Source organism: Onychostoma macrolepis, chromosome 13 (genome assembly GCF_012432095.1).
Source record: "Onychostoma macrolepis isolate SWU-2019 chromosome 13, ASM1243209v1, whole genome shotgun sequence".
NCBI lineage: Eukaryota > Metazoa > Chordata > Actinopteri > Cypriniformes > Cyprinidae > Onychostoma > Onychostoma macrolepis.
The window spans coordinates 7,952,932-7,969,829 of record NC_081167.1 but is presented as its reverse complement, the minus strand read 5'-3'; the positions used below and the strand labels follow the sequence as shown (position 1 = coordinate 7,969,829).

Genomic DNA, 16,898 nt, shown 5'->3' with positions numbered 1-16,898 from the left:
GCTGAGCTCAATTAAGCTGTCCTGGTAAATAAGACTGAGGGTTTGAATCTTAACCAATGTGGATAAAAACAACATGTTTTACTGTGGAACTAACTTCTTAAGAGGAAAATGTAGGGAAAGTGAGCCAAAGTGGATAACAGGGTCATTATGTAGCTCTAGAAGGATTTGTACATGGAAGATCAGGAAGTTAATATATACTGTACAGTGTGTGAGGAAAAGGCTCCTTTCCTAATCTTGAAAAGTAGAAATATGTGTTTAGTAATGAGGTCTCCAATATGATACACATATAATGCAAATGTTATGAATTACACTGTTGAGACCAGGTATGAATTTCCATCTGAGGAGTCAGTGTCCTGGTTCTGGCTCTATTAAAGGTTCTGCCAGTTTCACCACATAACACAGATCAAATATACAGTGATTCAACATAACATTATATATAGTACATACAAAAAGGGTCTGTGGGTAACGTACTGTCTATATACCATTTAGCTGCAGTTAGTGACAGAATGATGATGCAATAGGTATCATTAGGGTTGTATTCACGAAAATTAATAGAATAGAACAGAAAATAATTATTGACTATTAACTGAATTTCAGTTAAATCAAATCAATAAATAGTGTATTTCATTTTCAAAATCACGTTTAAAAAAATCAACAGAGTACATTTCATTTTAGAATCTATTTTCATCTAAATACATAATAAAGAACTTTTATATTTGAATAAGCAGAAATAGAAACTTCAATATTTTAATACTCTTCATATCTTATTCCCTTTACCAAGAAACAAAAATATTTTGTTAATAGTTTAAGATTTTATCCTTACCCGGCAATCAGTGTTACAGTGCTGAAGATGGAACTGGTTTCACACCATAATAAAAAATAATATTCCGTCTTGTCGTAGTCGTTATTGCACTAATGACCTAATTATGATATAAAGAGCGACCGTTTTCTAGCTCAAACTTTTCACTCCAGCATCGTCCTGTGGAAGTGGGCGGGATCAGGGGCGTGTTTTTACTAGCACGTACAATCAAAACTATTGTAGGCGTGGTTAGGGAATGCTGATGTCATGACTGATTGACTTTACAGTGGACCAATCACGCATCAGAGGTATTCTGCCCGAACCAATCATCTTTGTGCTGGGCGGTCTTCCAGCGCGACTCCGGAATTGACGCGTCACACGTGTATGTTATGTTGCCGTGGAAATACTTATTTCTACATGCAGCGTTGAACTTTTTCACCGGTACCTGCTTTGTAACAAAGGTATGACAATATATCTTCATGTCTCAGAATGTTTTTTATGTGTAGTGGAACGGGCGTGTTCGGTGTGTAGGAGAATGTAATATAAATAGCTGCAGGAAACAGTAACCGACGAGCACTAGGTAACGTTAGGTTGAGCCAGAGCTCTCATAACTGATTTTCAGTGTGATCGTTGTAAGTAATTATACAATTAATTTATGATACACATCTGCAGTTGTTGTTATGTCTCAGATCTAGTCATGGTTGTGAAGAAGAAAGCACCTAAAGTGGAAGCTGTGGCTTTGGATGGTGTCCAGCTGAAGAGCCTGACAGGTGAGTGACAGAAATCAACTTTTAGTGGTTGTGCGTAAGTTACCTGTAATATTTAATGCTTTCTTTCAGATTCCCTGTCTGTGGAGGGGGATAGTAGATCCACAGAGCTTGCTCGGGTTCTGAAGGACAGTTTATCATCCTCTGACCCGGTTGAGCAGATCCAGCTCATCTCAAAGGTTGGTCTGCATTACATTCACTGAGTTATACTGAATGTACTGTAATCGCACAAAACACTTCATTGGTTTGTGTGTCGACTGCAGGCAGGCTTCCTGTTGGAGCAGTTGAAAGAGGATGAGTCCCCCATGGGTCCTTTACTGCAGGCTTGCCTGAGCACACTAGCGTTCCTGTTTACCACATTGCCAGCTAAGAACCCACTCAAGAGAGCCGTAGCAAGGTTCCCACATTTCTCTGTTACTCATGCTACTGGAAAATCAGTAACTCTCTTATTTGAAAGTGATTGACTTCTGTGTGCTTTGTTTACATATGAAGAGTTCAGATGCCTCTAACTGCCCTCTGAAATTTTCTTCTAAAATTAGCATTTTTCAGTTCAGTTAATTAAAAGAAAATAATCTATTCATTGCCATTAAACTGAAATTACTGAACCTACACCCAGGAGCCTGGAAAAAAATGCTCATTTTAGAAGAAAATGTAAAATGGCACTTAAGAGGCTTTTGCATCTGAACTCTTCATATATTTATCTATTTAACACTGGCATCACCTTTTTCTTCGTTATCAGTGCACTAGGAAGTGGCCCGGATTGGCTGCAGGAGCAGACAGTTGGATGTCTGTCTGAGAGCCTGTCTTCATGCCTCTCCTCTACGAGCACAGATCACTGCTCACACTTAACAAATAGCATCACTTCCTGTCTGGATGGCTTTAAAATCGGTATGCTTAAGTGATGTAATTTTATAAGATTATTTCATAATAGCAGACACACGCTGCTTCAAAAGTTTGGAATCAGTAAGTGTTTTTTTTGTTGTTTTTTTATCAGCAAGTATGCATTAATTAAACATGACGCTAAATGCATCTATAAGAACAAAATCATGTAATTTACAATTACAAAATGTTCTATTTTAAATAAACATTGTGCTTTTAAACTTTCATTTTTTTCAGAGAATCCTGGAAATAAAAAAATAAAAAAAATAATGATTTTCAGAAAATTACTTGGCAACGCAACTAGATTCAACATTGATGATGATAATAAGAAATGTTTCTTGAGCAACATATTAGAATGATTTCTGAAGGATCATGTGACACTGAAGACTGGAGTAATGATGCTGAAAATGTAGCTTTACAATCACAGGAATACTTCGCAATTTAAAATGTATTAAAATAGAAAATTGCAATTTTAAGTTATACTAATATTTAACAATATTTCTGTTTTTTACTGTACCCCATGCGGTAGTGTGTGCAGTGTAAAGTATTTTAAAATTGTTCTGCTTGGTTTACAGGTGAGAAATGTGTTCACCGTTTGCTAACAGAAGGTTAGTATACAAGTTAAATCATTTGGCGTATCTTGACTTTCTCCTTTCTGCAAACTCAGTCACAATTGTTTTTTTCTCATAGTGCTCCAGTTCTTCCAAAGGATTTTGAATTCTAATGTGGAGCAGAACAGGTAAACTGTTCGCTATTGTATTGTATAATGTGCTGTATGCATGGAAGAACATGCTGACGTCTAATTCCTATTACCCAGAATTCTTCTTTTATCTGTATCTTGTGTTATTGACATTTGATGTGTTGTTCAGGGATTTGTGTGGTCGTCATGTGGCCCAGGCTCAGCTGATGCAGTCGTGTCTGGCAGCGGTGAAGGCCTCAATGCTGGTGGTTCAGAGGTCTCAGGAACCCATCAGTACTGCAGTGCTTTCAGCTTCAGATGACCAATCTGATCTACATCAGGCTCTCAGTGGACTACTCAGCTGCTATACATGTATCTTGACTGATGGTAAGGCAAAGAGCACTATATTCTTCAGATGCAACTTCACATTGAGTCATTTTTGCATTTATTTACACTCTTTTTATGTATTGTATTTATTTCTGTAGATTTTTGTATTATACTTAAGTTCTTTTCCCATCTAGAGGAGTTTGTTCAGACGGTCCAGAGCACTGCTGGGATGGCCGTTGTTTTGCTCATCAGATCTATTATGGGCAATGGAGATGATGTACCTGTCATAGTAAGTGAGAAGCAAGAAGCTTATTCTGTACTCTGTGGAAGTGCAGTTAAGTGTGAAGTGTGTTTCTAGGTTGCGGGTCTCCTGTGGTGTTCAGTGGATGCAGGCAGCATCGCCCCCCAGTGGCTGAGACAGAGCTGCGCAGGTCTGTATGAGAGCAGCAGGCCTGCAGCGGTGGCTCTGTATCTCAGTCATGGAGCTCTGGCTATGCTCAGCTGGAGAGGAAAGACTCTTGGTCCACAGGCCGAGAAACTGCTGCTGCTCATACCTGAAGTGCTCCTGTCTCTAGATACAAGGTACTAAAGGATACCAAATGCATTCATTAAAAAGGACATGCAAAACTACAGATTTTAACAGTTGACAAGTCAGTGGGTTTTCTGAATGAAAACTGCCACTTGCTACAGCCTAAAGAAATATGATTTACTTTCTGTTAAGTTGACATCATATATATTTATTTATTTATTCCCACAGTTATATGTATAAACTTGAAGATGAACATTTTCTATTCAATTTTATATACACAACCTTTCAAAAGTTTGGAAAAATGTAAAATGTTTTTGAAAGAAGTCTCTTATGCCCACCAAGGCTGCATTTATTTGATCAAAATACAGAAAAACGGTAATATTGTGAAGTATTATTACAACTTAAAATAGCTGTTTTCTTTTTTTAATATATTTTCAAATGTAACTTATTCCTGTGATGCAAAGCTGAATTTTCAGCATCGTTACTCCAGTCTTCAGTGTCACATGATCCTTTAGAAATCATTCCAAAATGATGATTTGCTGCTCGATAAATAAATAAACGAATTCTTATTATCAATTGTTTCTTATTATCAGTTGTTATCAACTGTTAAAACAGTTGTGGTGCTTAATATTTACTGCGGAAATTGTGATACATTTATCTTTTGTAGAATATTCTTTGATGAATAAAAAGTTCAAAAGTAAAGTATTTATTTCAATAGAAATCTTTATTTTAACATTATAAATATCTTAACTGTCACTTTTTCAATTTAAATCATCCATGCTGAAAGTTGAAAGTATTGAAAATATTAAAAGAATTTCAAAGAAATACTGAGAAACGGTAGTGCATATTTGTCATTTATTTGCTCAGAGTTTTTCCACAATAATATTTCTGAAGCTGCATTACAGTAAATATTGTGAATATTTACAGAGCAAGCTAAAAGTGACAGGATATGAGAAACTCCCTGGAAAGACACAATATAAGCCATTTAAAAATATTTCTGTCAACCATTTTTATGTTAAAAGGACAAAAAAGATGAAAACATTTTAAGTAGTATTTTTCTCTTCACATTTGTTTTTGGTAAAAATGAATGTCAATAGAAAATTATGATTAACTCCGATAAGTTGCATAACTAAATTCACCCCCTAATTCACATTGCACTACTGAGCTTAGTTAATTTTGAAGTTGGTCAGCCTGGATTTCCATTTGAACTGCTCTTTGTCATGAATCTCTCTCTCAGAGTGAAGGAGTCCAGTACGGTGATGGTAGTGGCTCGGGTTTTGACACTTTGGAGTGGAGCTGCGGTTGACTGCGTCCAGGTGGACACATGTCCCCCTCTCCTTCGCTCGTCTCTAATCGGAGGCTCTTCTCTAATCGCACGCCTTCACCACCACATCTACGCCCACTGGGAGCACCCTCTGGACGGGGTTCGGCACCAGACGTGCTCCATGTTCCAGAACCTCCTCACGCTCCACCAGCACTGCAGTGAGCACAAGTTTGATCCCACCGGTGACCCTTACATCACCCAGCTCACCCAGGACCTTCTAACGCTGGAGTGGCATACGAAAGGGAAGTACGGCACACTGGGCTGCCTGGTGGAGCACTTAGGAGCAGAGTATTTACTAAAGCTTGATGACGGACTGCCATCCAGGCTGCTGGGTCTGATGGGGGATCAGACGATGGCACCATACGCCAGCGACCTTCTGGAGAAGCTGTTTGTCAGCCATAAGGCCCAGTTGTGTGAACGGTTTAGGGATGAGGATGCCTGGATAGATGGGTGGCATGAAGTTTGGGTGAGGCCTCTGCTGAAGGTACTGTGCACAGCCCGATTGGATCAAACCACTTATATACTGGACTACTTCCTGCCCAAACTGCTACGCTGCAACCCCTCCAGCCTTAGCCACATGGTACAAGCCCTGCAGGAGATGTCAGCTTGCACTGAGGGTAAGAGTCTTGTGTATATACAGTACCGAAAGATTGGGGTCAGTAAGAGTTTTTTATTCATTTATTTAGTTTTATTCGGCAAGGACATTAAACTGATCAAAGTGGCAGTAAAAACATATTGTAATGTTACAAAAGATTTTATTAAAAAAAAAAAAAAAGCAAAATATTAGGCAGCACAAATGTTTTCGCCATTATTATAATAGCAGTGTTTCTTGAAGCAAGTCAGTATATTAAAATGGTTTCTGAAGGATCATGTGACACTGAAGACTGAAGTAATGAATGCTGACATCGCAGGAATAAATCACAATTAATAAAAAAAAAAAAGTGTATGTATATAAATATACCTGTGTATACACACACACACACATTTATATTTGCGTATATTTACATAATTTCAACCACATGGCAATAGTAGAAATGTAGATTTATTTATTCATACATTGAAACATATAAAATAGTCTGGAAAAACACCACTTAACACAAAATGAACTGAAGAAAGAATGATCTTAAATCGTTTTTTATCAAAATAGCTATACATAATTCATGATTTGTGTTATATTGATACTACATTTTACTTTAAGAATAATGATGCTCTGATTTAAAGAAATTGTAATCATGACTATTTTTATCATTTTGCTTTATTATTTAAATCTTTGTAGTATTCATCCGTGTATAAATAATTTTAGGGTAGAAAACAGTGTTATTGAATTTGAATGAGGAGGATTGTGTATAACTTATTGTTTTTTTGTAAGTGTTAAGTGTTTATTCCTCAGGGTCAGCTGGCAGCAGAGGTGCATTGGGGGCTCTGATGACGTGCTTGCGTGCCGCCCGGTCTCAGGGTGTTCTCAAGTCTGTGGAGGAGGAATTGTGGGATGGCCTGGTGCCACTCCCACTAATGCAACAGGCTCTGGTGCACAAACACGATCAGGTAAACGGGAACCACATTATATTTTACTGTACATTTAAAAGTTAATGTCTGACATGAAGGCTGTTTATGTGAATTCAGGTGCGAATGGATGCTCTGGGTTTGGTATGTGAGAGCCATCGCAGCACAGAAACTCTGTCCAGACAGGAAATAGAGCTGATCCGCCACTTCCTGCCCTTTAATCTAAACAGTCAGTCACCAGGAGTCAGACAGCAGACTGTCAGTCTGTTAAAGAAGGTAGAAAATTATGACAGCTCAAGCTTTGATTGGCCAGAGGGCATTGTAAGCGTGTTCTGATTGGCTTGTGTCTGTTTTATGTTGTCAGCTCTTGTGTAGGGTGAAGGACAGTGCTCAGCTGCTGCAAAAGAAACTGGACCAACATCACAACCACAAAGACCAGCAAGTTTTCAACATGTACCAGGTAGAACTGTGATACTAACTGAGCTGCAAGATAAGCTCCACAGACAGGAGATTCATTGATTCTAAATCTTAAATCTCAATAGACATTTTTTGCATTTGAAACTGATTAGATAACTGACTAAACCAAAAAGTCACATGAGAAATCTAGCTAAAGGAGTGAATTTAGAAATCTAAACAACAAGAAGTGCCAAGGAACATCAGGAACCGAGAGATAAGAGTCCCCTGATTACACAGACATTGAGTGATGTGTTAAACACAGGGGACACACATGAAGCAATAAACATTATGATAACAGAAGAAAAATGTGTTTTTTCCATTAGCAGGAGTTCTGTTAGTTGTGATGAATACATTGGTAATTTTCCACTCTGTTTTTTTTTTTTTTTTTTTTCATGAGTAAATTAATTAAACCGTAATAGAGCAAGCAAAGCAAGGCAAACGCACACCTTATGAGGTGCAAGTTGAAGGAAAGAATATAAATAAATTAGAGAACAACTGCACACTCCCTTAAGCACATTTATTAAACGTGGTTAATAAATGTGCTTAAGTGAGTGTGCAGTTGTTTTCTAATTTATTTAGTTAATTAAACAACATCAGGCTGAACAGGAAAACTAATTTACTCACTAGTTTACTCTTGCAAACTATTCTAACTCAAGTCAGTAAATAAGTTGGAAGCTTAATGGTAGTGACTTTGAAGCCATGCGACTGTTGTGTAGTTTGTTTTGTACAGCCAAGCACCACTCACATTTTCTTAAAGGGGTCATGAACTGCCTTTGTTTTTTTTATTTTGCACTGTTCTCTGAGGTCCACTTATAAAGTTATCAAGATTTATACATCAAAAAACGCTTTGTTTGAATAGGCGTAAACGCCCACTTCTGTGATTGGCTAACAGTTGTGTGTTTGACAGTGTACATTCTCATAGATGGACGCTGTTGTGGTTTAGGTTAAAAACACAAAAATACTCAGTATACATATCAAAAGATGTGTAATAACAGACAAAGCAGAAGTGACTATGTAATAAAAACAGTTAGTCACACTTGTGTGTTGCAACATTACTGTCGGATCCAGTATAGGCAGCACAGCATCGTCTTTTAGTTTCAATCTTTCTTAAAATCCTGTGTTGAATTTAGCCTTGTTTGTAAACTAATCTGTGGTAAAATGCAGTGAACCAAGAACAAATTCTTACTGATGTGATCTGGCACTTCATTAAAAATGAAGTTATTCAAAAAAAGTTTATAGTTTGGTTTCTGCATAGACCTGCGTTCGTCCCTCTTTTTATTTACACTACGTGCGTGAATCGGTGGGTGGGGCTAAACAGGCAGCGATGTAGAAGCAGGCGTTGATCGTCTTCTGCAGAGGCGGTGTTTAGCCACACTAATATGTCATAGAGTAGAACATTCCACAAGCTGTCGTTTTGGCAGTTTGGCTTCAATATAAGCTGTTTTTAGACTAACGAGAAAGTTTTGAGTTCTGAAACTTACAGGATGTTTTTATAGCACACTGACTTCTTATCTATCAAAAGATCAAGGGAATCTTTAAATTGAAAATCAGTTTTCTCTCTTATCAGGAGTTTCTACACTGGTTCTGTGAGACGCTATTCCAGGTGTTTCACCCAGGAGCCTCATTCTCCAGGTGTCTAATGGCACTACACCTGCTGGGGCTGATCGCTGAGCATTTCACATTTAACACAGGTATTTTTATAACTTTTAAAAAAAATCTATTTTAAATTCAAATCTTTAAATAGCATGGTATCATATAAGCCTTTATATCAGCTGTCAGCCACCCTGCTCTCTATTCACTACTTCTAGTCACCTCAGTATACATCAATTCACCTGTTTTTTCAGGCTGTGGTTTTGCTCTTGGAGAGTCAGTGAGCTTTTCTCATGCTCAAGCTGTGCTGTGCTGTCTTGCAAACAACTTTCTTGAAGTCAAACAGCTCGCCTGCAACCTCTTACAAAAACTGCCCCCCGCAGCAGTGCGACTCCAGGTCAGTGTGAAAGTAAGAGCCTGAGACTAGTATTGAGCAATGTTAAAAAATGAATATGAATGCATGTCCTCCTCTGTGTAGGAGCCGGAGAGGCTGCAGTCTTTGCTTCAGGTCGCTCTGGACCTCAGCACCAGCACCAAACCCTTTGACAGTGTCACTGCCGCTCATCTTCTCAACCTGCTGCTGCACCAGCCGGGTCTGAAGGATGCGTTACTCAGCTGTGTCCAGAAGCAGCACATCCCTGTCCAGCCACCAGCACTGATCCAGTCCCAGACGTCTGAGGCTTCCAGTCTGGAGCAGAACACCTTGGCAGGTACGCTAGTGTTAGATGACCATCACTCAAGATGACTGAGAATATTGGTTTATGATCCAGGCTGCCATCTGAAAGATTGTAGGTTTAAGCAGGATATCAATTTTCAATGAACTTTAAAATTGCAAAATGCATGTACAAGACTTCAAAAACCAAGTGTCCATTCTTAAAGGGACAGTTCATCCAAAAAATAAAATTGGCATCAGTTACACACCGTCACATCTTTCTAAACCCATAAGACTTTCGTTTCTCTTCAAAACAAAAAGGTACAAGATATTTTTAATGAAAAACTTGACAGATTTCTGTCCCAAAATTGAAATTCCATGAAACCAAAGCTTTGATTCAAAAAGTTTATGAAGACATTGTAAAATTAATCCTTATGAATCGAGCGGTTTAATCAAAGTCTTCTGCAGAGACGTGATGACTATATAATGAACAGTTTTTATTTATTTCACACACATTTTATTTGCTCCCTCCATTTAAATTTTATGTAAAATTCAAAGTATTTTGAACATTTATTTATTAATTTTTTTAAATTTTTGAATTAAGCTCACTTGTGGAGGGATCAAAATATATTAATTTGTGTTTTGAAGATTAATGTAAGTGCATTTTGAAAGACATGAGGATGAGTAAATTGTTTTTTTTTTTGGGGGGGAATTCACCCTTTAATCTACAATTTTCAGAAATATAATTGAAAATTATATATAAATGAGATAATATTATATAAATTATTTCGAATTTTCATCCTAATAATTCTGTTACACTACTACTGCTATTATCAATAATAATACTATTACTGATTTTTAATATACAGTTAATAATTTCTTTTGATTAATAATGCTTTATAGAAAACAAAGATTCAAACACAAAATATACATTGTTTTTCATGAGTGGAAATGACCAGTGAGACTTTTGCGGTTGTTTTAACTCTATACATTTATCTAAATCAAGTCATGTGTATATGTATGTATGTCTAAATTAGAGAGCATATTTGTGATGTTTCAGTGGTGCAGTGGCTGATGGTGTGTCTGAAGGAAGAGGTTTTGAAGGCCGAGTCGTCTCTTCTGCAGGCCTCTGCTTCCTATCCTTTATATGGCAGAGTTCACTGCATCACTGCAGTTCTGCAGCAGCTCAACACTGGGTACATCCACACATACTCAACCTTTAATCGTCTATTACAGAGGTCTTTGCGTTCCTTTGTGTGTGTGGTTGATATGTTTCTGTGTGTTTAGATCACTTGTACTGCTGTCTGAGTGGAGGGCTGTTGTGTCAGAGCTCATAGGCCTGTGCTACAGGATGTCTGATGTTGTGTCACCTGTGGTTCAGAGCTCTTCCCCTGAGGGCCTTATTCCCATGGATACAGAGTCTGGTAAATACATCTAACATGGTCTTAACCAGCTGACGGCATGTCCATCAATGCACTAGTAGACATTTTGTCTGTCCCTTGATTTTCACAAGGTAGCCTCTCGTTTGCCGTGGTAATGGGTGGTGTGTAATGCGTGACCGTAGAAATGCGTCAACTGATTGCTGTACTGTTGAGACATGAGAGGGATGTGTTAAAAACGTGTGGTAATTAGTGATCGACCGGTATTGATTTTTTATAACCGATGCCGATACCAATAGTTTGCATGTTTATGTGCCCGATAAACGATATGCAGAACCGATATTTATTTACTGTTATAAAGTAAATAAATAACTGAGTGAAGTAAGTCCATACTTCACTTTGGTTTTTCCTCCTTTGTCATCTTAAAATAAATAAATAAATAAAATAAAATTGAAAATTAACAGTCTTTCATGTTAAATTTAATCTTAATATTTGTTGTAAATTTAATCATATTACAACAATAAAAACATTTTATTTATAAAAAGCATCAGCGGCAATACTGATTTTAACAATAAGCAAAATAAATGTAGAAGGTCTCATTTTCAAATGGAGAAAATAAATAAAGGACAGGAGTCATAACTTCATTTTAAACTACAGTTTTAGGTTTATAAGCTGTTTAATAGGCTAAAGATTAAAGAATAATTCACTGGATAATGTTAATTCACTGAATAATATTCTCTGGAATATTGAAACATAACAAACAAAACATTGTGTTTTATTGCATTTCTCAACTGGTATGTTATATCAGAATTATTAATGTTTTTGTCATTCTAGATTATGAAATGCCTGCTGACAGTGCGGTTTATCTATGCTTTTACACAGAACTATAGCCTACTCAAGTTGCGATCGCTCGCGGAGATAATAATTGATTTCCATAGCGATGTATTTATTTAGATGTTTATTAACAAAATAATGGTTATATAGTAAATGTTAATATAATTTAGCGTGTTTTAAACAAGTGAAGCATTTCCTGAGCATCAACTGCTGAGTGAACAGATTGACGGATTCTTACGTGACTCTGTGAGTTCGTCTCAATTTTTAGAGCCAAGCTGTATAATATCAGGCATTTATGTAATACATCTAGTTTGTGCATTAATGGCTGTTATGTTAAATAAAGTTTACTAACTACAGCAAATCAAGTACCTGTGCACACCGTTGTTGGTGTTGTCTCGTCTCCCCTCAGACGCGCTGCAATGACGATCCTGCACGCAATTCTCAAAACACCCACAAGATGGCAGCGTTTATCTGTGAATCCGATATTACAAAACCGATATCCGATTATGGAAAAATTCTTAAATATCGGGAAAAATATCGGTAAATCGATATATCGGTCGATCTCTATTAGTAATACTAAAAATGTAAAGCGGCACATGACCCAAGAAAGTTAAGGCGAGGAAGAACATCTCGGTTTGTGTTGTTGACCAAAATGCCAAGTTTTAAGTTCAGTTGTCCAGCAATATCACAACTTGGCACTTTCATATAGAATTACATATAGGAGTATTTTACAACAACTTCAAGCATGGATCATCCAATTAGAATTCAGAGGCAGAACTGTGTATTTTATCATGTTAGTCTTTATTGGTTATGTTGGTGTATGTCTATCAAGTTCTAAATAAAAGAGAAAATAGTTGAATTAGATGAGAATTAGAGTTTTTTTTTTTTTTTTTTTTAAATAAAAAAAATGAAAAGTACCTTTCATTTGTATTTATTTCACTGGAATAGGGGTTCCTTATTTTTTTGTCTCCTTCCTTATACAGTATGTAAACAATATTTACCCGCCGAGATTTTAAGTGAATATTTCAGTAAAAACATTCATAAGAATCAATATTATTAACAAAATGCTATATAATAATAATAATAATATTAATAATAAGACTGAAATATTGTTTGTAAATATATAGTTGTAATGCCAAACATTGAGTATTCATTCATGTCTTAAAATTTTCACTTTCAAACATTCAAAGCTACAAGATTTTTAACATTTGAAATGCTCAAGCTTTTATTTTGGTGCAGTTTTGGTAAAGTGCTGTAATATTCAGGGTAACACTTTAGAAAAGGAAACGCTTATTAACTACAACTTTTCCCTCAATAAATTCCTAGTTTGCTGCTTATTAATAGTTAGTTGTTAAGTTTAGGTATTGGGTAGGATTAGGGATGTAGAATAAGGCATTAATATGTGTTTAATTACTACTAATAAATGGCTGATATTCTAGTAATATACATGCTAATAAGCAACTAGTTAAGAGACCCTAAAATAAAGTGTTACCCTATTCAGTCTACAATTTTTATGCAAATGTGAAAATCAAGTGAACAATAGCACATGTTCCTACATGCATGTTAAATGAATGTGAAATGGACTTGTGCCACTCTTCACTCTAAAACACACAGTGCAACACACTATATATAGTTCTTTACTTCATTCACAGCCTATAAATATGATAATCGCACTAAGCTATATCACGATTTAAATTTTATTTTGATTAATTGTGCAGAATTAATTATGTTAATTAATTTATTTGTGTGTTTGGGAAACCTTACTTGAGTATTTCAATATTTATTTATTTTTTTAATCGACTTTACAGCATATATTTTGTTCTTTTTGTTTTATGAAGGCCACTAGCTATGAAATTAGCCTGTTTACAAATCCGCTTTTGTCACAGTCTTTTCCAACCCAGAATCCTATTAAACATCATTTGAAATTTTATTAGAAATTACATTGTAATACAAATATTCACAATTTTCAGAAAAAAAAGACAATTCTCCTGTGATGCATTTTGGACATTGTAAGTGTCTAGAAGTCCACAGGGTTGTAAATATTTTAGCTGTATTAAATTTCAATGTGGCATTGTGCATGGTTAGGAGTCAGGAGAGTATGTTGTCCCACTTTTAAATCTGTTAATTGCATGTATGTGACATCTTTTTCTTCTCTCCACAGAGACCTCTGCTGGCCTCCAGAAGATCCTGCAGGAGATTCAACCTCGTGACACAAATGATTTTTTCACTAGTGCCAGAGAGCTGGACCCCAGCGAGAGCGACTGTAACAGCGAACAGAAAGAGCCAGAGAACGCAGTTCATAAAACACAATCCTGTAACAGCGGTACAAACAATAAATACAGTTCAAGCACCTCTAGCATCTGTATCAAAAAACTAATTTTAAACTCAGATTTCATACATTCAGACACGTCATAAATTCACTAGTATTATGTCTATAGTAACCACACTCATATTTCAACCATTATACTTTTATTGGACCCAGAATTGATTTACATTGATTTTCTGTAATACATGTTCTGTCCATGAGAGGCCGACATTTGATCAGTGTTTTGCGAGTGTTTATTTGGGTGTGTGTATTTGTGTTGTCTAGGTGGCGGTGATGGAGAGGCCTATCGAGTCACCGCTCAGATGGTGCTGGTGTGTTGCTGGAGGACCATGAAAGAGGTGTCCATGTTGCTGGGTCATCTGTGTCAGAGCATGCCGCTGCACTGTCCTCTCACACACGCTGACGGCAGAGGAGTCGTCACAGAGGACCAGGTCAGACACAGACACACACTCGACAGGGGTCACCTGATCTAGCATTCATTGTCTGACACACATACACACGCTCATCTCAAAGAGACTGTTTTGATGGAAGCCACCGAGCCTCCCTCAAGCCAAGATCTCAGTTACATAAGCGAGTGAGATATAATGGAGAACTGTACCTCATGCCGTTGAGTGGAGACTTTTTCCAGTAAGCTGATCTTTTTGAGCTCAGGGCCGAGAGATGAGACATCATGGTAATTGCTAATACAGGCTTAAATATGGTCTAGCGAACAGCCCTTGAAGAGGCGTCAGGAAATGTGATCACGGTGAATACAACTTCATTTGCCATAAAACTGAGCCTGGCGGCCATTAAAAAGAGAATGTCAAATGTATTTCCAGTACAGACTCAAAGACTCTGTTCTAAACCCTGGGGAGTAGGCTTCCTTCTAAGGTAGCACCCCATCCACAATATGTCTTAACTTAAATGTAATATAATAATAATAATAATAATCATCATCATTTTAAGGGATTGTTCACACAAAAATGAAAATTCCATTTGTTCCAAAAGTGTACGAGTTTCGTTATTCTGTTAAACACAAAAGTAAATATTTTGAAGAATGTTGGTAACTAAAAAGTTGACAGTAGCCATTGACTTCCATAGTATTTTTTTTCTGTACTATGGAAGTCAAAGCCACGTTCTTCAAAATATTTACTTTTGTGTTCAATAGACCCTTTTTCTGTTAGTAAACAATGTGACGTTTTTCTGTGGGCGGGGCTTAGCTGGAGGCAGAAAGATTCCACTGACCGCTTCACTAATGCTAGCTATGAAGTTTGTTTACCTTGTTTTTTTAACAATAGCTGGAGAAAATCCGATTTTACCTGCATATGTAAGGTCACTCACTGTGCAGGACCATTATTGTTATTTAAATAAGTTAACTTTAACGGACAAAGTCAGATTGGCCGACCCTATGCTCATGGATGGACGATCGGACAGGATTAACGTTACCTCCGATTGAGTGACTCGTTAGAGAAACCTAACGAGTAGTAAAGAGAAACTCACCTGTGTCTATCTAGTCATGAAGATGTGAATTTCAACTTCAGCGGGCTATTTTTACAGCTAACGTTACGTGAGAGTGAACTGGGCCAAAATACAAAAAGTTAAACATTCAATGTGATGATATATTATTTGAAGATGTATGTATCATGGCCACATTGATTTAAAGTATATACATCCTGTAAATTATGTAAGTTAAGTTTACAATACTTTACATACAGTACATTTAAAGGAAGATGTGAATAGTTTCTAGAAATAAAAATTCCAGAAATTAATTTTGAACTTTCTGTATTTGATTATTCTTTCTTACTAAGTTCTTAGAAAGTCCAGCCACTATCAATCACAACAATGTATATTACAGATGATTAAGCATATACATCGTCAGTTTGTTGTTTTACACACATGCACACAGACATTATTTCATAGTTGTGAGATGCATAAGAAATCTTTAGACACGTAACACAAACCATAATCCATAACAACAAAAGACAATACTTTATTTAACCTTTTTTGATAAGAAGTGTGCGCTGCAAACGCGAGCATTTTTGACGATAGTTTCTGTCAAGTCCACTCGTTTTATCTCGTTTAACCACAGCTGTCGTCGGTTTTTTGTCTGCGAGTGGCAGCAGGTATGCGTTAAAATTTCAAATTGGAGCCTGTACTACATAGATTCTTGCATCCAACATCACAACAAGATGATATTTTAAGCTCCTCGTGTAGCCGAATCTGCGTTGGTTTGAATGGGCCGCCTCCAGTTTTCCCTTTGTTTTGCCTCCAGCTAGCGCGGTGACGTAATCGTGACGTCGGCGCAAAAAGGGTCTATAGCTGAATGAAATTAAAGGGTAAGTTCACCCTAAAATGAAAATTAGCCCATGTTGTACTCGCCCTTGAAGCAAGCAAGGATAATTTTTTTTATATAACTCCGATTGGATTCGTCTGAAAAAAGAAAGTCATATACACCTAGGATGCTGTGAGGGTAAGGAAAACATGGGCTAATTTTCATTTTTGGGTGAACTAACCCTTTAATGAGTAAATGATGACAGAATAGAAGTTTTGGTTTACAAAATATATGTGTGTATAATATAGTGTGTATATAAAATAGTACATTTATTATGTGTATATATAAATACAAACGCATACATGTGTATATATTTAAGAAAAATGTTATGTTTATATGTTCAGTATATTTATATAAAATATAAGAATATACATGTACAAATATTTTATAAAAATATACAAATATTTACTGTATGTGTGTATATATATATATATATATATATATATATATATATATATATATATATATATATATATATATATATATATATATATATATATATTTAACACACACAGTACACATTATGTAAAAAAAAACTTTTAT

At 36.4% G+C, this 16,898-nt stretch overlaps 2 protein-coding genes across 3 annotated transcripts in view; one reads left to right on the top strand and one right to left on the bottom strand.

The window, feature by feature from the left end:
- Positions 1-971, bottom strand: part of plekhh2 (pleckstrin homology domain containing, family H (with MyTH4 domain) member 2) — a 33,203-nt gene extending 32,232 nt beyond the window's left edge. Inside the window, exon 1 of the mRNA XM_058796618.1 lies at positions 824-971. The gene's annotated coding sequence lies outside the window, so the exon portion shown is untranslated. The remainder of the gene's footprint in view (positions 1-823) is intronic.
- Positions 972-1,124: 153 nt separating this feature from the next.
- Positions 1,125-16,898, top strand: part of thada (THADA armadillo repeat containing) — a 103,885-nt gene continuing 88,111 nt past the window's right edge. For both annotated transcript variants that reach the window (XM_058794937.1, XM_058794935.1), the window contains exons 1-21: positions 1,125-1,260; positions 1,489-1,569; positions 1,639-1,745; positions 1,830-1,963; positions 2,306-2,454; positions 3,021-3,053; positions 3,136-3,184; positions 3,315-3,511; positions 3,646-3,740; positions 3,810-4,033; positions 5,218-5,921; positions 6,695-6,849; positions 6,928-7,083; positions 7,172-7,267; positions 8,831-8,954; positions 9,108-9,250; positions 9,332-9,563; positions 10,566-10,701; positions 10,793-10,929; positions 13,880-14,041; positions 14,309-14,475. In XM_058794937.1, the coding sequence (XP_058650920.1) occupies positions 1,497-1,569; positions 1,639-1,745; positions 1,830-1,963; positions 2,306-2,454; positions 3,021-3,053; positions 3,136-3,184; positions 3,315-3,511; positions 3,646-3,740; positions 3,810-4,033; positions 5,218-5,921; positions 6,695-6,849; positions 6,928-7,083; positions 7,172-7,267; positions 8,831-8,954; positions 9,108-9,250; positions 9,332-9,563; positions 10,566-10,701; positions 10,793-10,929; positions 13,880-14,041; positions 14,309-14,475 (3,273 nt within the window). In that variant the 5' untranslated portion in view covers positions 1,125-1,260; positions 1,489-1,496. The remainder of the gene's footprint in view (positions 1,261-1,488; positions 1,570-1,638; positions 1,746-1,829; positions 1,964-2,305; positions 2,455-3,020; positions 3,054-3,135; positions 3,185-3,314; positions 3,512-3,645; positions 3,741-3,809; positions 4,034-5,217; positions 5,922-6,694; positions 6,850-6,927; positions 7,084-7,171; positions 7,268-8,830; positions 8,955-9,107; positions 9,251-9,331; positions 9,564-10,565; positions 10,702-10,792; positions 10,930-13,879; positions 14,042-14,308; positions 14,476-16,898) is intronic.